The 25,003-nt window shown below is 46.9% G+C and overlaps 1 protein-coding gene across 1 annotated transcript; it reads left to right on the forward strand.

Moving 5' to 3' along the window:
• Nucleotides 1-12,137: 12,137 nt before the first annotated feature.
• LOC143418450 (uncharacterized) lies at nt 12,138-15,432 on the forward strand. Its single transcript, XM_076883562.1, has 3 exons — nt 12,138-12,712; nt 12,791-15,124; nt 15,352-15,432. The coding sequence occupies exons 2-3, from the start codon at nt 13,046-13,048 to the stop codon at nt 15,430-15,432; spliced, it is 2,160 nt and encodes a 719-aa protein (XP_076739677.1). The 5' UTR covers nt 12,138-12,712; nt 12,791-13,045.
• The last annotated feature ends 9,571 nt before the right edge of the window (nt 15,433-25,003 follow it).

Here is a 25,003-nt window from a genome sequence, read left to right on the forward strand (position 1 = left end):
GAACTGCTGCTATAGTGAAATGAACCTAAGTCCATCAGAAGGATCATTTTCAAAGACAGCAGAAATGTCATCTCTTCTCACTTTTCTCTTTGCCTCTATCTTTTCATCCTCCTCGCTTTTCACTCTTCCCCTCTTTTTCTCCCTTACGTTCCTCATCATTCACTTCCGTTCTTTACTTTCTCTTCCTTCCCTTTTCTTCACCCTTTGGAAAATTTCATTTCAAATTTAAGGAGGATAGAAGCGTTTCCTCAAAGCTAACCTCAGTTTTCATCTCTGTCACCTGCCATCTCCGCTGCCACTTCAAACCACGTCTCCTCTTTACTTTTACTTTATCCTTTCCTGAGTCTGTCTCCATCTCTCACCTCACTTTCTTTCGTATCATCTCATCAAACTGTCTCCCGTGTCTCTCAGATTCCAGTGCATGTGCAGCACCACGCCACTCCTGTCAGTTCCACTCTGTTTTTCCTTGTAATGTAGCATTCTTTCGGCACCGTGTCACTCCTCTTTTGCTTGCTATAGCTAGGCATCCTTCCTTTAGTCTCTCACTGTCACTGACTGTCACTCCCAAAGGATTGTTTCAGGGCAGAGTAAATGGATGGAGATACATGACAGCAAGTCAGGCCAGGCCATGAGAGGATGCACGGAAAAACAGATACTCCAAGTTACACAAATTCAAACCACCATGAGCAGTTATTCGGCCTGAGCTAACAAACTCAGTTTACTTCAGTTTACTATTACAGCTAGTTTTCTACTTTTTTTTTTTTCCAGTTTTCAGTTTTTAATATCAAAAATAAGACATTTTAGACTGTCTCGCTGGAGGTTTAAATGTCTTTCTCTGCTCTCATCATTGCAGTTCTCTTTAAATAAAATTTTTATTTGCAGAATGCGTCTCAGATCCCTCTGGGGGTTGCATCAGGAAGGGAATCCGATGTAAAAATCTGCCAAATCAAATATACGGAATTACCGCTGTGGCGACCGCTCGTGAATAAGAGAGCAGCCGAAAGTATTTTTTTTCTTCTTTTCTTTTTTAGTTGAAGAATCTCCCATGTGGACCAGCTGGGTCTAATTCCCAGCTGTGGCCCCTTTCGTACTGTGATCACTGTTTGTGTGGAGAGCTCGCCCTGTCTGTCTGCGCTGTAAGGAGAGCCCTGTGCTAAACTCACATTAACAGTGTGGATCAGTTTCAGTTTCACACACACACACACACACACACACACACACACACACACACACACACAGAGTATATGCTATATTTGATGATTTTTTTTTTTCGAGAAATGCAAACCATTTTGAACCTATTTACCTTTTGACGCAGTTCAGTTTTTGTATGATTTGCAGATTAACATCATCCTGTCCGGCTTCCAGCAAAAAACCACATTCATCCTTCGGGCCAACAAGGTTCTAGTTAACAGCACTTTTTTTTAGAAATGGCAATAAACAGATGCTTCATCTATTAAACTATATGTTTTGTATAAACATCATCCCACAACTATGAAAGCATTGTTGAGCAACATGCTAACTATAGAAGTATCGACACTGACTGCCTGACTTTGAGGGGCTGTACAAGCCAAAATTCATTCTTTCACTCACACACACATACATTCTTCTGTCACATACATATATTTTCACTCTCACATAGTTTTATTTTAATTTTTATATTTAGATATTGTTATTCTCATGTACACATATTTAACACACACATTGCAATATTGTGCTCTCTTATACATGTATTTCAATGTACATATGTACAAATTTTCACTCTAACATGCAGGCATTTTCATTTATGCATTCCTACATTTTGCTCCCATTTAAATGCATTCAATATGCATTTAATCTCACAAATAATATATGTATGTAAGAAGAGAATGTATGTGAATGAAAGAGTATAGTGGAAACGTAAGGCTGGGTGTCTGTACCGCTGTGATTGGCTGAGAAGCACGCACGGGTCACTTTCAAGTGTCTGACAGCATGGAGGGGGGAGAAGAAACTTGAGTTCTTCAGCAAGCTATCGGGGTGTTAAGAAATATTTTATCATCTCCTGAAACGGTCACATCGTTGTCCTCGTCACTTGATCGAGATGGGACGGGCTCAACTGCACCCAGTGTTACCCACAGCACAGTGGAAAGTGAGATGAGGGAACTTTTTAGACCAGCTAACATCCAGGTAGCTTCAACAAGCCAAGTAGCTACACGGAGTTCGACTGGAGTGGGGCAGTCGTTTAAGGTGTTATTTTTGTGACACTATTATGAGTGCACGTAAAAAAAAATTGCAGGTGCAAGTGTTGCATTTTAAGGAGAAATTTATTTTGGGCGAAGAAAAGCTAAATTTGAGTGAACAAAATTCATTGCTGTGTGCAAAAAATGTATTTCAGTGTTTGCTATTATCCACACACACACACAATGTTGTTTTTGTTTTGTCTAACTTCTTTAGAACAGTTATATCCATCTGTCACAGACATGATTGATATATTACTCGCTATGCTTCAAAGTCAAAGCACACATCTTGTTTTTCTCTTGCAAATTTAAATCTGAAGACCTGACACGAACTGCTGTCAACACACTAAACACTTTACATCTACTTTAATGTAAATACAATAAAAGTAAAAAGTGAAATACACTATAGGGACAAAAGTTCTGGTCCACCTACTCATTATTCCTACAGGAGCTGCTCATGACATAGAAACCCACGTCAACAGTTTTATCAAGATGTTAATACCAGAGGATGCTTACTCTATTACTGATAAGCAAAATTTGGCCACTTTTATGAACCTCGGCGACTCCACTCCGTGCGACTCCGTGTGGCCAAGGCGAGAAAAAGTGACTTCTTAGTGACTGCTTCACAGTGGCATACATACATATCTATCTATCTATACACACACACACACACACACACACACACACACACACACACACACACACACACACACACACACACACACACACACACACAGACACACACACACACACACACACACACAGACACACAATAGCAGCCCCTCTTGCTCAGTTTTTGCACTTGCGCTTGCTCGCAATGTGTTGCTCGCGGTCTCAACATTTCTGCCCGTGCGCGCTCAACTCTTTCTGTACACCGTTATATTTGTGCCACAAAACCAGCCAATCACAGACTTGGATGCAAAAAAAATCTGATTGGCTGTTTTGGTCTCCAATCAGCTCGAAATGACGAAATGCAATATCCCAGAATCCATTTCGTCCAAAACTCAAACGAGGCAGTGGCGGAGGAACACAGAGTGGCGGAGTTTGAAATATTACTCTTTCTGGGTCACAAAAGAAACTTTTAAGATATTTTCATGCCAGAATGGTGCTGTGTAAACTTCAAATATCTGCTCGATTTATCGAGACATCACATATTTGCAAAAGTGCTCTAACGTTTTCGGAGATGCCAAAATAAATTTCTCCTTAAAATGCAACACTTGCACCTGCAATTTTTTTTTACGTGCGCTCATAATAGTGTCACAAAAATAACACCTTAAACGACTGCCCCACTCCAGTCGAACTCCGTGTAGCTACTTGGCTTGTTGAAGCTACCTGGATGTTAGCTGGTCTAAAAAGTTCCCTCATCTCACTTTCCACTGTGCTGTGGGTAACACTGGGTACAGTTGAGCCCGTCCCATCTCGATCAAGTGACGAGGACAACGATGTGACCGTTTCAGGAGATGATAAAATATTTCTTAACACCCCGATAGCTTGCTGAAGAACTCAAGTTTCTTCTCCCCCCTCCATGCTGTCAGACACTTGAAAGTGACCCGTGCGTGCTTCTCAGCCAATCACAGCGGTACAGACACCCAGCCTTACGTTTCCACTATACTCTTTCATTCACATACATTCTCTTCTTACATACATATATTATTTGTGAGATTAAATGCATATTGAATGCATTTAAATGGGAGCAAAATGTAGGAATGCATAAATGAAAATGCCTGCATGTTAGAGTGAAAATTTGTACATATGTACATTGAAATACATGTATAAGAGAGCACAATATTGCAATGTGTGTGTTAAATATGTGTACATGAGAATAACAATATCTAAATATAAAAATTAAAATAAAACTATGTGAGAGTGAAAGTGTATGTATGTGAACGAAGAATATATGTGTGTGAGAGTGAAAGAATGAATTTTGGCTTGTACGGCCCCTCATACCCTGACTGCTTTCAGTCAGACTATGATACAGAGATAAATTCCCAGCCCTGTTCCCCTGCGGTGAACATGTTTCAACGTCCTAACAAGATTTCTTACTCTTACAGTGTTTTCACACTTGTGGTGTTTAATCCCTTTCATTCAAACTCTAATTCATTAACAGACCAAAACAGCTGCATCAAGACCTCTGAACCTGAAAGTCACTGGATGTACAATGAACAAGGCAAAAGACATTACTGGCAAATATGGAGACAACAACAAGCTCAAATAAAACATGAATGCTTGGCTGCAATGCAGGTAACTAGTAGCGTGGAGTTATGAGAACTATGGTGAACTCCATAATAAAAGATCACTTTCTGACTATTTGTGGTAGCATTAACTAAATTTGGCTGTTATAGCTGATGATCAATGATCCGGTGTTCTGCTAATAACTGAACACCACTCTACATTCACTCAAACCAGATGCAATATACAAGCTTAACTCTTGACTGAGCAGCAGCAACTTGAAATTTGCTTGTTTCTGCAATAACTACAAAAGTACTGATTGAAAGCATAAGTATTGAGCTTGCACTGGCCCTTCATAGCATCAGTGCCTCGTGAGTTGGACTCTTCCAGTTGATAATGGATGACTGGACGGCTGCTCAGTGATCAATAATGAACGAACTGAGAACTCCTAATCATCCAACACGAGCACCAAGGGTCGAGAGCTAGTTGTAAAGTCAGCCAGTACAGAGAGCATTATCCTGCTGCGTCGCTACAGGAGGTCTAGGTCATTATTAGCTGTCTGCCTCTGTTTCCTCCTAATGCAGTCTGAATCCCCCGGACAGCCATCCACACACACACACACACACACACACACACACACATCCACAGTGTGTGTGAGTGTGTGTGCGTGTGTTTGTGTGTGTGTTTGTGTATGTGGCAATGGGGACAAACACAGTAACTCAATCACCCAGTCAGAGATGTGATCTGTCTTCGCTTGTGCCTCAGAAAGGGGTTAGAGTAAAGAGGGGTGTTGAAAGAATCTGTGTGTGTGTGTGTGTGTGTGTGTGTGTGTGTGTGTGTGTGTGTGTGTGTGTGTGTGTGTGTGTGTGTGAAAAAGATAATAAGGTCACCTACAGATGAACAAAGACGTTAGGGAAACTAATAAGGCAGGAGAGGCTGAAATAAAGAAGAGTTGATGCACAAATGTCAGAAGAGACCCCCAACAGACTTTAAATAGTTCATTAAACTTCCATCCATCTTAATCAGGTTCAGAGTTTTTAGACTTTGAGTGAAATTGATATCCACCTATGTGTTAATGTTTTAATGTGCTTTTCTTCAAGATAATTTAGTCTCTCATTTTGTGCATGTTGTCATTTTATGTGTCTTCGTTTTCATTATGCATCTCATAAAAGACCTCCAGGGTTTGTGTGTGTGCTTTCTACGTCCACCCATGTCATTTTGCATTTCTTTGTGGTCGTTTTTCATGTCTTCGTAACTCCCTCTCGTTTGAATCTTTTCGTTTTGGATGGAGCTAATGTCGACACTCCCCGACTTGCTCTCCCTGCTCCTCGGCTCTCTGTTTCTGTTAAACTTTTGTGACACAAAGCGGATTTGTGAAATCCACTAGACTTTCATTGCAGCTTAGTGATGTGTGCACGCACACGCACATGGCTGGAGGTGTAAAGTCATTAAATTAGCATGTTTGATAAGCTATGCAGTGTCAGGACTGTAAATCACATGCATTAGCACATGTGAAAAAAAATCTCTAACGAATTTGAAAGGATCTGTGCAGGCACTCGTTTGATTTTAGAGAACGTCTGTGTTTTGTATGTGAGTGAATCTGTGGCTTTCAGTGGATTAGCCTAGTTTAGGGCTGATGTTTTCATCACCCAGGCTCCTAAATTAAAAGAACCGCTTATGACATCACCATGCATCTCACAGTGCTTCTCCTCAGAGCTGTTTATCCAACTCTATATTTATCATCTTGCCACACTTCCAGAAACGCATTCCGGCTCTTGTGCAGTCTGTTACATACATGCCATAAAGAGCACATGAGCACCTGGAAGCTTTCATGAAGGAGGGTGAACCAGACCAAATCCCATATAGTGTGTAAATATGTAGCATATTGGAAAACAAATTGCCTCTGAAGGGATATTTTTCCTGATCTAATCTAAAATGTTCATGCTGAGATAGCACTATCAAAGTCAGGGCTTCCTCTTCTTTAAACTTCTTCAAAGGGAAACTAGAGTGAAGTAGGCTCATGGCAATGCCTGAGTTACTTTTTTTCCCTTCTCCGTAAGAGAGGTTAGATCAGAGCATGCTTAATGGTTGAGCTGTACACTGGAATATTCAAAATTACCCCCAAATAATTTAATGTATCCATTCAAATATTCATTCAGAGAGGTCCAACATATATAATTCAATGAGACAGACCCGATTTAGTCACGATATATATGTAATTAACAGTTCTAGGCAACATACTTTGCATACATCTGGTGTCAGTGAGCAGTAGGAGTCGAAGCATGTCTGCTTCTTATTGCTCTCAAATGATAAAGAGAAGCAAATACAGCTACTTAACCAAGAGTTTTATTCATTTCCTTAAAAAGATTTCTTTTTTTGTGTTTTTTATTTTTTACCAACAGTCTGGCAGCACATTGAGTGCATCAGAGCTTTCTTGGAACCATAGTTCTGATAAATCCCTGATGTTGACAACACATTTTCCCGACAGATGGAAAGCTTTGAAAACAGTTAGGCTACAGTCAAACCAGCTTGTGTCAAAGTGGATTAAAGTCCTACAAGGTGAAGTCTCCTTTTGGTGTTTCATATTGCGAACTCATTAGTCTTCAGAGCTAGAAACAGCGACAGAAAGGTTTTCTCTGTCGTCATCAAAGCCTGCTGCAGTGACCTCATTATCCCACTCAAGTTTCAAAGCTCTTCTGTAATGGGTTCATCGCAAGAACTATCTCGACCTATCATAAAAATCTGAATCAAAATGATGTCCTCATGTGTAGCGAACAGGAATATCTGAATCGCAGCTAAGGGAGAAAAAATTGCATCATTATTACATTTCAGTTTAATTCCCTGTAAATATGCTGGAATAGGTTGATACAGTTATTCCTTAAACAAGCTGAATAACTGTGAAACACTTAAAATGACCCACATGAATTTTTCCTGAGATTGCAGCTGCAATTTTCACCACAGACGCTTGCTTCAGCTGTACTACTGACACTTCAGTTTAGCCCTGAGTTGGAGTCATTTATGTTAGCAGTGCACAAGTCCATTTATCTGGTAGTAGTGTGACAGCATATCAGGTTGTATTAATCAGAATCAGAATCAGAATACTTTATTCATCCCGAGGGAAATTAGGGTTACAGCAGGCAGCACGCTAATGGCGCATGCGCACTTACAAAGGAACCTTCTGACCAACTTTACACAAACATCACATTGGGCAGACATGTCAGAAAGGTAGGCTGATAGGAAAAAACAACGAAAATACACTACATGAGGTAAGAGGAGGAGAAAAAAAACTCCACTCAGACTGAGCTCCTAGTGGGAATAGTCAATCCGTTTATTGTTGCAGATAGAGAATAGACAGATAAACCCAGATTTATAAAATAAAAGGTCACCACTGATGCACAGGTTGACAAAGCGCTTCTTTTTCCTTGTTTCTTTCACACCCCAGCCCGATCAATGGACAGTCAGATGCCCGACTGTCCATTGGAATGGTTCTCAGCAAGGTTCTTTGTTATAAGGAAGTTCTTTCTTCCCACCGTTACCTAGTGCCTGTTCTCATTAATACTGTAGCATCTTTACCTGACACTATAAAGCACCTTGGGGTGGCTGTCGTTGTGATTTGGTGCTATATAAATAAAACTGAAGAAAATTTAAAGGATGTTTGTTATGAAGCACAGGAAAAGCCAGCCAAAGACACAGACCGACAATGTGCACCAAAAGTGATGGCAAGCTACATTGTAGCCACAGCCACCCTGGGGCGCACTGACAGAGGCGAGGCTGCCAGACACTGGCACACAACGACCAAGACTGTCCAAGCAGGGGCTCGAACCGGCAACCTTCCGATTACAAGGCGAACTCCCAACTCTCGCCTAATAAGACATGTAACACAACAGGGTTTTTTCTTTTACAACATCTGGCTCAGGATGTATTTATTACTGATTACAATGGATGATTGCAGCCGACTGGTTATATCACAATCTACCCCTGACATGTATGAAACTGAGACCAAATTATGAAGAACAATTATTGTCTTATAACATCTGAACTGAGTGTGTGAAAGAAATGTTTAATAGAGATGACACTTATTTAACTTTTGAGGATATTTTTTGTGAGATTGCTAATGAGGCCTCCCCAAAGGATTGCAGTGTTTTGAAAATGAAGACAGAGAAAAATGATCCAGGCCACATCTGCGATAGAAAGGCAGATGCTTTTTTTTAATATGCAGACTTAACATCTCCCAGCGGGCTCAGTGCAGACACATCATAAAGGGCTGAATGTAACTGAACATGAAAAATAGTATTTCCTTTACAATAATATTTGCTTGACTTTATACTTGAGACATCTTTAAATAGCAATTCCCATTATTCCTATCACACATACTTCTGGTAGTTTTCACACCCAAACACAGCTTCACACAGAGACGCTTCCACCATATGTCATGTCTGTACAGTGTACAGTATGATGCTGGTGTAATGCTGTGAATGGGATGTGTCATATTTCACCAGCTTTCATTAACAGGAAGTTCAAAATGCATTAAATAAGCAGATGCATGCACAAACGAAGAGCTCGATTTGCATGCTGCGAGCCCTTAACTTATACAATCATTATTAGTCCTTAGCGGGCCATTGTTACATCTATAGTGACACTTGATGCAGAGATACAGTCAGCCAAAGCACGCATAAACTTTCTCTCATACAGAATAATGATCTGAATTTGACATCACCATAAAGGTTTATCGGAAATATAATCAATTGTGTATGAATTTCATTATCTTTGTCATTGCTAATGTAATCACACGATAGCCCGAGAGGACTGTAGCACAATCCTTTATCATCATAATCATCATCGTAATTGTTATTGATGTGAGTGGATGGATATTTAAAGCACAGCGCAGCACTCGTCTTCTGGAAGATCATTTGGTGGGAGGATACGTTGTGAAAACTGTAATATTCTAATTACAGTACTGAACAGACTCTGCTGGTGTCTTATAAAAAGATTAAACATGACATGGCTATAAGTGGATTTTATGTGTGAAATAAACCTATTTCAGTAGGTTTGAACTGGACAGGTTGATTATTTAAAACTTTGGAGATCCTAAAAGAAAAAAGTTGTAAAAGAAACTTGCTGTAGAGAGACTTGTTTTATTGGAATTTTAAAAAATTTAAGGACACTGAGCACAAGCTGGACACGTGTGCCTTAAGTCAAGTGACAATTATCATCAAAGCTCATTTATGACAATTACAGGTCATCAGAGGTAACCCTCTGAGGTAACTTAGAGGTAACTCTGCAGCTTTCTGACAAAAGTCTGAGACTAACTATCAGCGTCCTCATTTGCCAGTGAACTTTCTAGCTCACCAAAGCCAGAGTGACTGATTTTGCTGTCCCCCATACCCAAGAGTTGACCAAGCTTGCCATTGAGCTGGATGATTTCAACAAATTACTTCCAAGAGTTAGGAATCTCGTAGCTGAGTTAGCTGACCTCCAAGTATTTAGAGTCTGCCTTCCCAACCAACATCTGACCTGTTCCAGAATGCTACGACCCATCAGATGTTCAACTTCGCTGATTTTCAGCCTCCTGTGTTCCCTGTATCCTGTCCTGAATCATATTTTCACTTCACTAACCTCACAGTTGCAGACCCTGCTTGCAGTACACCTCGAAGTCTTCACTGGTGGCTTCTGTGCTTTTGCAGTAGTCTCCTGAGCTGCTAACCAGGCCACTGTGCTTGATTATATCAAAAGTTCTATAAGTGATCTCCATATAAGTACAGGGTGGGCCATTTGTATGGATACACCGTAATAAAATGGGAATGGTTGGTGATATTAAAGTCCTGTTTGTGGCACATTAGTATATGTGAGGGGGCAAACTCCTCAAGATGGGTGGTGACCATGGTGGCCATTTAGAAGTCGGCCATCTTAGATACAACTTTTGTTTTTTCAATAGGAAGAGGGCTATGTGACACATCAAACTTATTGGTAATGTCACAAGAAAAACAATGGTGTTCTTGGTTTCAACATAACTTTATTCTTTTATGAGTTATTTACAAGTTTCTCTTTGTTCACAGCCATTGACATGTCGAAGAAGTTAACACGTGAGGAGCGGAACGAAATTGTGTTGATATCTGGTGAACGCAGTAACCGGGTCATTGCAGCAGATTTTATGGGGTGGCTGTAGCTCAGGTGGCAGAGCGTGTGTGAATGTTAGATACTTAGCACTTAAGCTTAGAAGTGCTTGTGTGAATGGATGTGATTGGGTGAATGAATTAGTTGTATAAAGCGCTTTGAGTGCTCAGACAGAGTAGAAAACCGCTATATAAGAACCAGTCCATTTACCATTTCAATGCAAGACACCCTACGAGACCTCCCATGCTACAGTCAGCAAACTGCTTGCTAAGTTTCGTGAAACTGGTTCAGTGTTGGATTTGCCAAAATGTGGACGCAAGAAAACTGTCACTAATAGAGAAACACCAGTGGCTGTCCTAGCTTCATTCAGCAAGAGCCCACAGCGTAACACTCGCCGCATGTCACTGGAGAGTGGCATTAGTCGAACATCCCTTTGGCAGATATTAGCTACTCACAAATGGCACCCTTACAAACTCCAGCTACTGCAGCATCTCAACCAGGATGACCCAGATCGGCGCGCAGAATGGGCAAAACAAAAATTGGAACAGGACCCTCAGTTCACGCAGAAGATTTTGTTCAGTGACGAGGCAAACTTTTATGTGAATGGTGAAGTTAACAAGCAAAACCACCGCTATTGGTCTGACACTAACCCACATTGGATGGATCCCTCCAAGACTGTTGGAACAACAAAAAGTGATGGTTTGGTGTGGTATATGGGGTACAACGATAGTGGGTCCATTCTTCATCAATGGAAACCTCAAGGCCACTGGATATTTGAAATTGCTACATGATGAAGTGTTTCCCCCTTTATGCACTGAAGCTGGCACGTTCCCTGAGTTTTTCCAGCAAGATGGTGCACCACCACATTATGGGTGCCAGGTCCGAGCATTCCTAGATGAACAGTTTCCTGGAAAGTGGATTGGTCGTTGTGGGCCAGTTGAATGGCCCCCAAGGTCTCCCGATATGACCCCCTTAGACTTTTATCTTTGGGGTCATCTGAAAGCAATTGTCTATGGTGTGAAGATATGAGATGTACAGCACCTGAAACTACAGATACTGGATGCCTGTGCTGGCATTTCTCCTGCGGTGTTGCTATCAGTGTGTGAAGAGTGGGAGAAGAGGGTTGCATTGACAATCCAACACAATGGGCAACACATTGAACACATTTTATAAGTGGTCAGGAACTTGTAAATAACTCATGAAAGAATAAAGTTACGTTGAAACCAAGCACACCATTGTTTTTCTTGTGACATTACCAATAAGTTTGATGTGTCACATGGCCCTCTTCCTATTGAAAAAACAAAAGTTGTATCCAAGATGGCCGACTTCTAAATGGCCACCATGGTCACCACCCATCTTGAGGAGTTTGCCCCCTCACATATACTAATGTGCCACAAACAGGACTTTAATATCACCAACCATTCCCATGTTATTATGGTGTATCCATATAAATGGCCCACCCTGTACATTCAACCCATTATTCTAAAATATTTTTGTTGTTGTAAACTAGTCGTAGTTATTTTCTACTCTACCTGAGCACTTAAAGTGCTTTAAACCACTTTCCTCTTTCACCAATTGACACAACCACCACCTTTTTGTATCCTTTTCAATGCGAGTGCTTGCTGTCCAACATTCATACTCCAATAGATGCACCATAGAGCAACTTGGGGTTAGTATCTTACTGAAGGGTATTTGGCATGCAGCACGGTGGCACGGTGGTTAGCACTGCTGCCGCACAGCAAGCAGGTCCTGAGTTCAATTCCACCATCAGGCTGGGGTCTTTCTGTGTGGAGTTTGCATGTTCTCCCCGTGTTTGCGTGGGTTCTCTCCGGGTACTCTGGCTTCCTCCCACCGTCCAAAGACATGCAACTTGTGGGGATAGGTTAATTGGATAATCCAAATTGCCACTAGGTGTGAATGTGTCACGGACCCGGTGCCGGGGACTCGGGGTTCGTGAACAGTGTGGACCTTTATTGTTATTAGTGTATTGGATGTATGTTTGCTGCACTGTGCTCTTGTGTTCCATGCTGGTGTGTGTGTGTGTGTGAGGCTGGAGGATAAAGGACAGCCACCTGCAGGCCTGATGGGTGTGGCCCTGCCAGCTGCTGGTCACGCCTAGCTTACCACACACCTGCTTCTGATCAGGATCGTCGGGGGAGCTACTTAACAGAGCGATGGAGCTTCCTCCGGCGCAGGATCGTTGAGTTAGACTCCATGTCAGTGTTTCTAGTGTTGTTAAAGTGTATGCCTGCCGGAGTTGGTGCCATAACGGCTGTGTCTGTGTTTTTCCCCAGGAGGACAGCGGAACACAGGACTGCAAGACACACGGGGTGTGTGAAGGCACAGGGGCAGAGAGCACGGGATACCAGCACTTGGGAGAAGACACGTCACGGGAGTCGAGGGAGCACTTTTGGAGATTTAATGTGTGGTGTACAATTACCTCACTGTAAATAAACCCACTGTTCATTCCATTAAGTCTGCGTTTTGGGTCCTTTCTCCTACATCCCCCACGGTCTGCCCTCCAGACCGTGACAGAACGATCCTGCCAGATGGACCCAGTGGACTTTTCGGAGAGGTTCAGGAGGGAGGTGACAGACAAAGTAAATCGTCTATGTGAACTGTGGCTGGAAGCGCACGCGGAGGGTTTACGTTGTGCTGTGGAGAAGCGGTTGCAGGAAACACTGACTTGTTTTCCCTGGGTGTTGGACAATCTTTTTCCGATTGTGGCGGATTTCCTGCTCAACACCCTTCACCTCCACTCTCCGATCCAGGCTGCCCCCCCACTCGGCCAGCCTGAGGTTCTTCAGCCTGATACGCCGGCCCCGACGTCTACCCGGAAACGGCGTTCGCGCCGCCGGCGTTCCTCACCGCAGCCGCCCTCCCGGACATCTCAAGAACCGGCTGTGGTGAGTAATAAGGACACTTTTTCATTTCTCACCCCATCTGCTTTTTTGTTTTCAGTGGATGGTGACACCGCTGACGCTGCTGCAAGCCGGCCAACAGTACAACTAGCGTGGCCTCATTCAGCAGTCTCCACGCCACTGGCGGCTTCACCATCTGCGGTTGTAGCGCCGTCATCATCCCATCCGCATGCAGTCACCCCTCGGCCATCTTCTTCACCGGCTCTACCTTCACCTTCCCCACCTGCGGACACCGCATCACCATCTTCACCTCCGGATCATCCATCTGTGGCTGAAGCGCAGCCAGAGGTGCCCGCACGGCCAGCTGTTGAGCCCTGCGAGCCGGAGCAGGAGCCCGGAGAGCGGGAGGAGCTGCTCAGCGAAGCGGAGCAGGAGCTCAGGGAGCGGGAGGTGCCCGCACGGCCAGCCGTGCAGCCCGGAGAGCCGGAGCCCGGAGAGCGGGAGCAGCGGCTCGGCGAGCGGGAGCTCAGCATGCCCGAGCAGGGGCTCAGCGAGCGGGAGGAGCTCAGCATGCTCGAGCAGGAGCTCAGCGAGCCGGAGGAGCTCAGCGTGCTCGAGCAGGAGCTCAGCGAGCCGGAGGAGCTCAGCGTGCCGGAGCAGCTCAGCGAGCCGGAGGAGCACAGCGAGCCAGAGGAGCACACCGAGCCGGAGGAGCACAGCGGGCCGGAGGAGCTCAGCGTGTCGGAGGAGCTCAGCGAGCTAATGCCAGAGGAGCACTGTGAGCCGGAGGAGCTCAGCGAGCTTATGCTGGAGGAACTCAGCATGCCGAAGGAGCTCAGCGAGCGAGGGGAGCCCGCGTCGCCAGCTGTGGAACTCAGCGAGCCGGAGGAGCTCAGCGAGCCGGAGGAGCTCAGCGAGCGAGGGGAGCCCGCGTCGCCAGCTGTAGAGCTCAGCGAGCCGGAGGAGCTCGGCGAGCCGGAGGAGCACAGTGAGCCGGGGGAGCCCAGCGAGCTAATGCCGGAGGAGCACTGTGAGCCGGAGGAGCTCAGCGAGCTTATGCTGGAGGAGCTCAGCATGCCGAAGGAGCTCAGCGAGCGAGGGGAGCCCGCGTCGCCAGCTGTGGAACTCAGCGAGCCGGAGGAGCTCAGCGAGCGAGGGGAGCCCGCGTCGCCAGCTGTAGAGCTCAGCGAGCCGGAGGAGCTCAGCGAGCCGGAGGAGCTCGGCGAGCCGGAGGAGCACAGTGAGCCGGGGGAGCCCAGCGAGCTAATGCCGGAGGAGCACTGTGAGCCGGGGGAGCCCAGCAAGCTAATGCCGGAGGAGCACTGTGAGCTGGAGCAGCTCAGCGAGCCACCCACTGAGAAGCCCGCACCGCTGCTGGCGGACCTCAACGAGCCGGAGGGACCGGCGTTGCCAGCAGAGGAGCTCAGCGAGCCTGGTGAGCCCGCGCTGCCACCGGAGGAGCTCGGAGGTCCGGAGGGATCCGCTGAGCCAGAGCTGGAGGTCGGCGTGCCGGAGGGGCCGCCACGTCCAGCAGCCCGGCCGCCACGTCCAGCAGCCCGGCCGCCACGTCCTGCAGCCCGGCCGGTACATCGAGAATCATGGGTTGTGCTGAGGCGGGAGCTACAATGCCGCCGCCACCGGACCCGTGGCAGGCCGCCGGAAGAGCAACGCCGCCGCCACCGGACCCGTGGCAGGCCACCAGAACCGTTCCACCGCGGCTGCCGGACCCATGGCCGCCCGCCGGAGCTCCTGCGTTTCCATCAAGGGGTTAGAGGTAGGCCACCTGAACTTTTTTGCCGCCACTGCCTAACCCGCAGCGGGTCCCGCTTGTTTTGCCGTCCTGCAGGTCAGCCGCCAGAACTGTGTTTGCTGCCACTGGACCGGGGGATTGAACTGTTGAACTGTGTTTTTCTTTTGTTGCTTTGTGGTGGCTGTTTAGCGGAGTGGTTTTGGCAATATGAATATACATGTTTGTGCATGCTTCCATGTGTTAGAGCCCTGACTTCAGTTCAGGACTTGATGCTTGGGGTGAGGAGGAAGAGGATGAGCTAGAAATGAGGGAGAAGAGAGTGTAGTTTTGAAGAGGAGGAGGAGAAAGACATAATGAGAAACAGAGGATGAAAATATACAAGTAGAAATGTTCAGTAGTTATATAATTGTAACGTTCACAAGAACCAGACGGTTGGGGTCTCAGTTTGTCCGTTTATTCGGCACATAAGCCAGCGGGTTGTTAACTCAGGGGGAAGCGCTCTCGAACTACACCTCTCTTCAGCCTGGCACACACACAGAACCACCAGGTCCCCCCACCCCTTCCTGTACACCACACTCACTACTTCCTGCAGCCCAACCAAACATGAATCTTAAAGGAACAACAACAGTGTGCAGAGAAAACCAACATGTCACTGTCCAGTAACACTTAACCATCGTTACACTGCCCCCCCAGCAATAAGTTCCTCGTCCCCGAGGGAACGACACAGTCTCTGAGGCGGGGCGGTAGCCTACGTTCCCTCCTTGACCTCCTGAGCCCCTGAGGAGGACGCGGAGCTTCGGGGCTTTGGGGTGAAGAGTCCGAGGGGGGGGAACGCAGCCCCGGTCGGGGGCCCCTCTGAGCAGGGTCATGGACGCTCTGTACACGTCCCTCTGGAAAGGAGGGGAGGGACTGTCCTCTGTAGGGGGCCATCCGGTCTCTGTGCAGCGCTACTATCCTCCCCCTAGGAGGCAACTGCACCCTGTAAACAACCTCCCCCACTCGCTCTAGGACGCTGCAAGGCCCCACCCAGCTGCTATCCAGTTTAGGACACCGTCCCTTCTTCCTCTTTGGGCTGTAGACCCACACCAGCTCCCCAGCACGGAAGTGCCTCCCTTTAGTGGTGATGTCGTAATTCCTCTTTTGGCGCAGGCCTGCCTTCGCCAGCTGCTCTCGGGCGTAGGAATGTGCAGAATCCAGCTGGTCCTGCAGCTTCCTTGCGTAGTCCCGGCCCGGTGGTGCCTCTGGCGCGTCCGGGGGTTTCCCAAAAGCCAACTCTGCAGGAGTTCTCAGCTCTCTCCCTAACATGAGCAGGGCAGGCGTACATTGGGTGGAGTCCTGCACTGCCGACCTGTAGGCCATGAGGGTAAGGGGAAGATGGTAATCCCAGTCCCGTTGGTGTTCTGAGGTAAGGATGGCTAGCTGCTGGGCCAGCGTCCTGTTAAACCTTTCCACCAGCCCATCGCTTTGGGGGTGAAGTGGGGTGGTGCGGGTTTTCTTAGTCCCAAGGCGTTCACACATGGCAGCAAATACCTTGGACTCAAAGTTACGCCCCTGGTCACTGTGGAGGGTCTCTGCTGTTCCAAAGCGGCTGAACATCCCCTCCACTAATACATCAGCGACCGTCTCAGCCTCCTGATCTGGGATGGCGTATGCTTCCGGCCACTTGGTAAAATAGTCCATGGCCACAAGAACATAGCGGTTTCCTCTGTCTGTGCGAGGAAATGGGCCCATGACGTCCACAGCTACTCGCTCCATTGGGGCTCCTGCTGGTTGCTGCTGAAGCTGAGCCCGGGACTGGTCTTGTGGCCCTTTGTGTGAGGAACATGCATCACAGCTGCGGCAAAAGTCCTCCACATCCCTCCGCTGTTGACCCCAGTAATAGCCCTGGCGGAGGCGGCGAAGAGTCTTGGAGACCCCAAAGTGGCCAGAGCCAGTGCTCCCATGGCAGGCTCCCAGCACAGCTGACCTCAGCGACCTTGGCACCACAACCTGCCACCTCTCCTCCCCCGTGGCAGGATCCTTCCAGGCACGCTCCAACACCCCCTCCTTCAGCCTGAGAGCTGCAAACTTGGCCCACAGCCCCCTGGTACAGATGGAAAACCCAGTGACCTCATCCCAAAGGGGTTGCTCCCCCTTCTCCAGCCACTGCAGGACCGGCAGCAGGTCTGTGTCTTGTTCCTGCCGTGCCCTCCACTCCGCTGCATCCACCACCAGAAGAACCCTGCAGGCGAGCTGTGCTGCTCCGTCTATTGTCGTGAGTTCCCGCTCTATTTCCTCTCGCTTCTCACAGTAACGGCAGCCAGCTGCAGCACATGGGCGGCGAGAGAGGGCGTCTGCGTTAGAATGGTGCGTCCCTGCTCTGTGCTCCACGGTGAAATTGAAGGCTTGGAGCGCCTCCAGCCAGCGAGCCACCTGTCCCTCTGGCTCCCTGAAAGACATCAGCCACTGAAGGGCAGCATGATCAGTTCTGACAACAAATGCTGTGCCGCACAGGTAGTATTTAAAGTGTCTCACCCCCGCCACCACAGCCAACAGCTCTCGTCGTGTGACACAGTAGCTCCGCTCGCTCCTGTTCAGGACCCGGCTGAAGTACGCCACCACCTTCTCCCCTTCCGGTCCAACCTGCGACAACACCGCTCCCAGCCCCACATTACTTGCGTCAGTGTCCAGGACAAAAGGCAGGGCGGGGTCAGGGGGGGCAAGGACTGGGGACTCTGTCAGCGATCTGCGGAGGGTGTCGAACGCCTGCTGACAGTCCTGGGTCCAGATGAAGTCACGGTCCTTCTGCAGCAGGTGGAAGAGTGGTGCAGCTATGGAGGAAAAGCCCTTCACAAACCTCCTGTAATAAGACGCCAGTCCTAGGAAGCTTTTGAGCTGTTTCTGGTCTGCTGGTGTGGGCCACTCGGTAATGGTGTGAATTTTTTCCTCCAAAGTGCTGATGCCCTCACGACCCAGCTTGTGGCCCAGAAACTCCACCTCCCTCCTCATGAAGTGGCACTTGTCGGGATGCAGCTTCAGGCCTGCAGCCGCCACCCTCTCCAACACTTGTCTCAGGGCATCCAGGGCAGCATCAAAGGAGCTCCCGTGCACTAGAAGATCATCCAGGTAAACCAGACACCGTTGCCGTGGGACGCCAGCCAGCACACTGTCCATGAGCCTCTCGAAGGTCGCAGGAGCGTTGCAAAGGCCAAAACTCAGGACTTTGAACTGCCATAGTCCCCTGTTAGTGCAGAAGGCTGTCTTCGGTCTGGATTCCGGGGACAGTGGCACCTGCCAGTAGCCACTCCGCAGGTCCAGGGTGGAAAACCAGGAGGACCCGGCTACTAAGTCGAGGGACTCATCAATCCTGGGAAGGGGGTAAGAGTCTTTCTTCGTCACTTTGTTGAGTGGTCTGTAGTCCACACAGAAACGCATCCTAGGACTTTTTTTCTTAGGCACCATCACCACCACGGAGGCCCACGGGCTATCAGATGGTTCTATGATGCCCGCCTTCATCATTTCACACAGCTCCCTGTCTGCAGCCTCCTGATGAGCCAGGGGCAGGCAGCGGGGGCGCACTTTAATAGGCTGGGCATCCCCGGTCTCAATGACGTGCTCTACCAAGTGTGTCAAGCCAACATCACTTTCTTTCAGGGCAAAAATGTCACTAAACTCTTTTAGTACCTGCCATAGACTCTCTTGCTGCTGTGGAGTCAGCCCCTCACAGTTCTTTGACCAGATACTCCTCACTGCTGAGAGCCTCTCCTCCTCCTCCTCCTCCGCTCGCTGTTCTGCTGGCGGGTCTGCAGGGGTCTCTGCGGTGGAGGTGGACGCCGCGGCAGATGCTGTGCAGACCGGGGGAGGAATAAGCGGCACCTTCTTCCCATCAGGGAGTACGAGGAGGCCTTTGCCTAAGTCCAGTACACCACCAATGGCTCGTAAAAAATCCAGCCCAAGGATGCAGGCGTCCTGCACGTCAGCCACCCAGGCAGCATAAGACACACCGAGGTCCCCCACCTTGAACTGGAACACTCCCTTCCCTCTCATTGGGGCCAGATCACCGGTCACAGTCTTAAGTTGCACGTTAGTCGGTTGTACAGCAGCTCCGGTTGGGACAATATCGGGTCGGACCAGCGTTGCATTGGATCCCGTGTCCAGCAGGGCCGTACAGGACACCCCCGCAATCGTCACTGGAACATGGCAAAAGCCGCCAACCTGGGTCCAGCCCACAGTGATGGCCGCACCGGGTGGAGGTGGCGGTGGTGTGGGGATGTCGTTCTCCCAGGCCCGTGTACTCCCGCCTACACGGGCCCGTGGGCGTTTCCCTGAACCGCTGCAAGCTTGGGGCACTGCCTGATGAGGTGTCCGACTTGTCCACATCCCCAGCAGCTCTGAGGTCGGCGGTGTGGGCCAGCCCGAGGGGAAGGCGACTGCAGCGAAGCTGTCTGCACCAAACTGCACAGGCCCGCTGGCGTCTCCATCTGTTCCACAGGTGCTGACACAGCCCTCACCACGTGTGCGTCGTCAGTGCCCCCAGAGGATCCTGCAAGCATCTCCCTCTCCAACGCTAGCTCCAGGGCTGCACTGAGTGTGGCCGGCCGAGCAAGCTGAGTTTGCATGCAGAGCTCTTTAGGGCTCAGGGCCTGCAGGAACTGGTCCCGAGCTAACTCCGCCTGCACTGATGGTGGCATGCTGTCATACGCCCTCCGGCAAAGGCACTCGACTTCATGGGCCAAAATGCGGAGGGGCTCACCTGGCAATCTGCGTCTGTTGTGGAACTCCGACCTCAGCAGCACTGGTTGGTTATACTGCCCGAAGCGCCTCTGAAGTGCTCCGACCAGAGCATTATAATCTCCCCTCTGCTCCTCGGTCAGCAGCAGCAGGCATGCAGCTGCATCCTCACACAGGCACAAAGCCAATTGGAGAGCTTTATGTTCCTCAGACCAGCCAGCTGCAACAGCTAACAGCTCGAACTGTGCGATAAACACTTCCCATGGCGTCTTGCCGCTGAACTTAGGCGTTTTTATATTCGCTGCAGCTTGCTGGGCGCCGCCATGTTTGTTTACATCACGTGACGGCGCGCCAAGCGAGGTCGACTCCTTCCCGCCGGAATCGTGGCCGCTGTGCGAACAGTTCCCGAGCCTAGTCAAACCTGGAGAAAATCCAGCCTCTGCAGACAGCCGCAGCGCCGTTTCCCTCACTCCATGGGCGGGCGAGCGCGGACGAACCTCCCTCTCCTCCGTCTCCTTCTTAATCTTGCCCGGCAACATCCTCGTCTCGTAACGGCAAGCGTCGCCGGCAACAGGGTCTCGGGCGTTCTGGGGTTCTTTTTTCTTTCTTCACTTCTGACACCAATGTAACGTTCACAAGAACCAGACGGTTGGGGTCTCAGTTTGTCCGTTTATTCGGCACATAAGCCAGCGGGTTGTTAACTCAGGGGGAAGCGCTCTCGAACTACACCTCTCTTCAGCCTGGCACACACACAGAACCACCAGGTCCCCCCACCCCTTCCTGTACACCACCCTCACTACTTCCTGCAGCCCAACCAAACATGAATCTTAAAGGAACAACAACAGTGTGCAGAGAAAACCAACATGTCACTGTCCAGTAACACTTAACCATCGTTACATAATGTTAGAAGGAGCCATCTGTGATCTTATAACATAGCTTATAAGATGTACTATGCATGTGTCCAGTCTTTAGCCACATACATAAACCCAATTGGGCAGAATGGCAATGGCCATCTCAGATACCTTATTCAAAAGGGGGCGACATGTGGCTTCCACAAACCTATACTTGCTCTTATGTATTTTTAATGGATTAAAAGTTTATGAAATACCAGTTTGTTGGAAGATGTAGTTACTCATAAACCAATCTATATTTATGAGTACAAAGTTCTCTTTAAAAAAAAATCAAATAACAGCAAAAAACAACTGACTGTACCTTTTTAAGAGAAACTATGCAGCAGTCATGAAGCCAAAATGTGAACACACACAGAAACACAGACGATCCCCTTACATTTGTCTTCTGACTCACCAGTCAGCACTCTCACAAATCAGCAACTGTGCATCTAGGTTTTCTTGTGCAAAACTGAAGACTGCTGTTGTCAGGAGGTTTCTTTCATTCGGTGTCTGCAGTTGAACCACAGTGTGCTGCAGCTAACTACAGAGATGGTGCCCAACAAAATAATTACAGGCTCAAAAAGCAAAGGTTTTCATTCCCATAAAAGTCACAAGACGTGAGAAGACATTTCTGTTAAACAGCTTTGTTTCTGGCATAGCAATTAGCAGCATTTCTCATCATTAGGGCAAAATAAGTCTTGTATAACTGCATAATTGTGAGAGCCATTCCCCACATGCGTTGCTGCTGACTGTCACTGTGGGAGACAAGAGGTTGAATCCTATAAGCTGAGTGTGGTGTTGGGACTTAGAGAGTGATTGTATTTGACATCCTGCTAACAATTCCCCTGGTGGTGAAAGCATTTAAAGGTACAAATAGCAAGATGTTTCACTTTAAGCTGGGGGCATATAACACAATAATAGCATCAGCTATCAGCCGTGAAGACACTGTGTGGGAAAGCAAGCTTTCAGCTTGGTGGAAGAGCTCTTGAATCAATGGAGGCTAAGGCACGAGGATGAGAAAACAGAAAAGAACAGAGGCGCTATGGGATGAGGAAGGACTGGGTGAAAAGAAGGTGCCTTTCAGTTTAATTAGTGTTGCCAAATTAATTAGCAGCAGGATGTGAATTAATTAGTGTTCCACTGGCAGTTTAAAGGCAGTGCCATAAGGAGCCACTGTAGAGGTCCCACAAGACTTCACAGTTTGTTGCAACCCAAACATTATCCTATTAATTAGCAATTAAATGCTTCTAGCACCCTTCTATCCCTCAATTTCTGTCTGTGTTTTCTCTGTAATTTTTGCCTGTGCTTTGTCTTTATTGCACCTAAGAAAAAGAAATTTGATATAGATATTGATAGAGACATTTTGTAATTGAACTGTGTTGCCCATTTGTGCTATTAACGGATCCTGTTTTATGTGTCTACTTTGTGCATCCACCCAAATTATCCCCCTAAGGACATTCTAAGGAGCAACAAGGCTACAAAGGTTTTTTCTAAGTATTTCTGTCTCGAGATTAAACCCGGAATGAAAAAGACGAAGAAACAGAATATTGCTTGACATCCTCATTGATTTTTAAAAGCTATCTCATTCCCCGTGCTCTCGCTCTGGTACTTTCTGCTGACTGCTTTACAGCCAACATAACCAGGTTGATATAGATGAATGGGTCAGTGCACAATGAATTGGCCGGTTCAGAAAATGGTTACTGCTTTGCTTTTCTGAAAAAAAAAAAAAAGATTAAGAACCCCAGTGTCGAATGCACTGATGATTCATTGAACTGAAGGAGGATCATGGGGCTCTCCACACTGATAGGCATGTCTCATAGAAGTAGTAGAGTGGGAGTTTTGTAGGCTTTGTATCACCTATCAATTTCTTCTTCTGTCTCTTGTTTATGACATAAACCATACCATAGCATTCAATATTTAAAAGATTGCCTACATAAAAATATTTTAATACGAATATTTAAAATGGATTAAAAAAAAAAAAGTCATGTCCCTCCCTCTATAATCTCTCAGCCAGGTGAATTCCAATCAAATGCACTTGATTGAGTGATCGGCAACAATCTGTAGCCTCTACAGGCCTCGGTTAGCATGTTAAATGTTAACGTTCATGACAGCACAATTAGAAAAAGACTGAACATTGTGGCTTATTTGGAACGGTTGGATGGAGAAAGACCTTCCCTCTGTGGCTTACATGACAATATGGCTTTATCAATGGCTTAATCCCGAAAGTCGACACAATCAAGTGCTCTCATCGTCACAAATGAGCAAAAATTATCCTCACAAAGTAAGAGAGAAAAACCACCACAACCCGCTCCTGTGGACAAGATCTGCTTTCTGGTTTTGACTGTTTTGGGGAATAGACAGATCATTGCCATCTTTGCCATTATGTAATTCTTTTTTCCTATTCAAGATTATTGTCTCTGGCTAAATACCAACATGACTGTAGCAATGCTAACATGTGACGTTAATATTTAAGACGTGTTTGTGTTATTTAAGAAAGTACAGACGATCCTGATGGGAATGCCGTTAGTTTTGCCAGGTGGCTCTGCAGAGCAAACCGCAGCTGAAATATCTTCCATGTTTGGGTCAGTGAGCTGAATCTGTCATCTCTCTTCCTGACTCAACCTGAGGAAGCAGTGCACCCTCTGCCCTCCAGGCCAAGACGTGATTGGTGGCCTTCAGGTAACCACGGAAACCAAGACAATAGAAAAAAGACTTCAACACAGTCTTTTGTTTTTTGTAACATGTACTGATTACAAATAAAATGATACGTGAAACCTTTGACTTGAATGTTTCCCTTTATGTTATTTCCGTATAAATAGCTTCCAAAAAATATTTAAGCAAAAAGATAGAGATGGAAAAAGTATATTTATAGGAGCCACCTGTTCCAAACACTCTTCAAAGCATTATTGTTATTAAAAAAAGAGGAAAGCAAAGCAACAGCTCCCCAACATGCAGCTCACCTGAGCCTCAGGCTACATGCCGTCTTGTTGTAGACAGCTCCAAGATGAGAGGGAAATGCTGGGAGTGAGCTAACTAAGCAGGATGTTAGGGATGCATTTCTGCCTCAAGGCATAAAGTTGCGGTATTGTTGCTTTCAAGTCTGGCAACTCACTGATGATTTGGGAGTCAAAAACAGTCAAAAGCAGGTGGCTTTTGTTAATTTTTCTCATTTGCGATATATTTGTAAAATGTCAGCAGGCTTTCTCTCATACGTTCGTCTAGCTTGTCACCAAAGCAGCTGGTTTCGGTTGCTCTGTCAAATGGAAAGATACAGCAGAGTTAATGAGACTCCGTTGGCATTAATTGGTTCGTCAACAAAATCAGACATGCTGCTTTAAGACACAACACTATTACATAAAAGCCCTCCAGTGATAACACTGAGTACTTGCTACAGCTCTGCCTGGTTGTGTAGCATCAGGCTGTGGCTGACCATTGATTCCTCTGACTGCTGTGAAGTCATTCTCACACAACTGCCACCAGGCCATTGACTACTGCAGCCGCTGATCAATGTTAATGACACTGCATATGAATCATGACACAATTTTTGCACAACCACTATACAGTATATTGTATATTTAAATGTGTTGGTGTGCAAAGGTTTTGATCCACCCCTCGTTTCTTTAAGTTTTGCCAGGAACGTAGCAACCAGGTGATTTACTGAAAAATATGGGAACATTTTATTCTTCAACACAGTCTGAAATTTCTTGGGCTAGCTTTGCTAATTTCTTTAAAGTAGTCTTCAGGAATAGTTCTCCAGGCTTCTTGTAGGACATTCAAAGCTCTTCATTGGATGTTTCTGCCTTTTGTTCTGTTCTCTGTCAACATGATCCCACACTGCTTCAATAATGTTGACATCCGGGCTCTGGGGAGGCCAATCCATGACTGACAGTGTTCCATTGTGTGCTTTTCTATCCATGTATCCATTGGCAGTGCATTTGTGGTCATTTTCATACTGAAAAATGAAGCTGTTGCCAATCAGAAGCTTTCCAGATGGTATTGCATTGCGGATCAAAATCTGATGGTATTTTTCTGCATTCCTTATTCCTAATTCTATCAATTGTCACCCAGAAGTCACTCAGAAGTTGCCAGTGGAAACTACAAATCTTGATTTAAAGGTAAACATACTCACAGTAGCATCGAGTAGATTGCTATGAGCTACGGTAGACTGAAGCAAGGCTACTGGCTTTTTCACAAGGGTTGGAAAAAAACCCCATCAGTGGTTATATCGTCCCAGCCACAGTTGTTTGTCCTGAAAATACGTGACAAAGTTTTATAAAAAACAAACAACATATCTTC

The sequence above is a fragment of the Maylandia zebra genome, linkage group LG4 (genome assembly GCF_041146795.1).
Source record: "Maylandia zebra isolate NMK-2024a linkage group LG4, Mzebra_GT3a, whole genome shotgun sequence".
Taxonomy (NCBI): domain Eukaryota; kingdom Metazoa; phylum Chordata; class Actinopteri; order Cichliformes; family Cichlidae; genus Maylandia; species Maylandia zebra.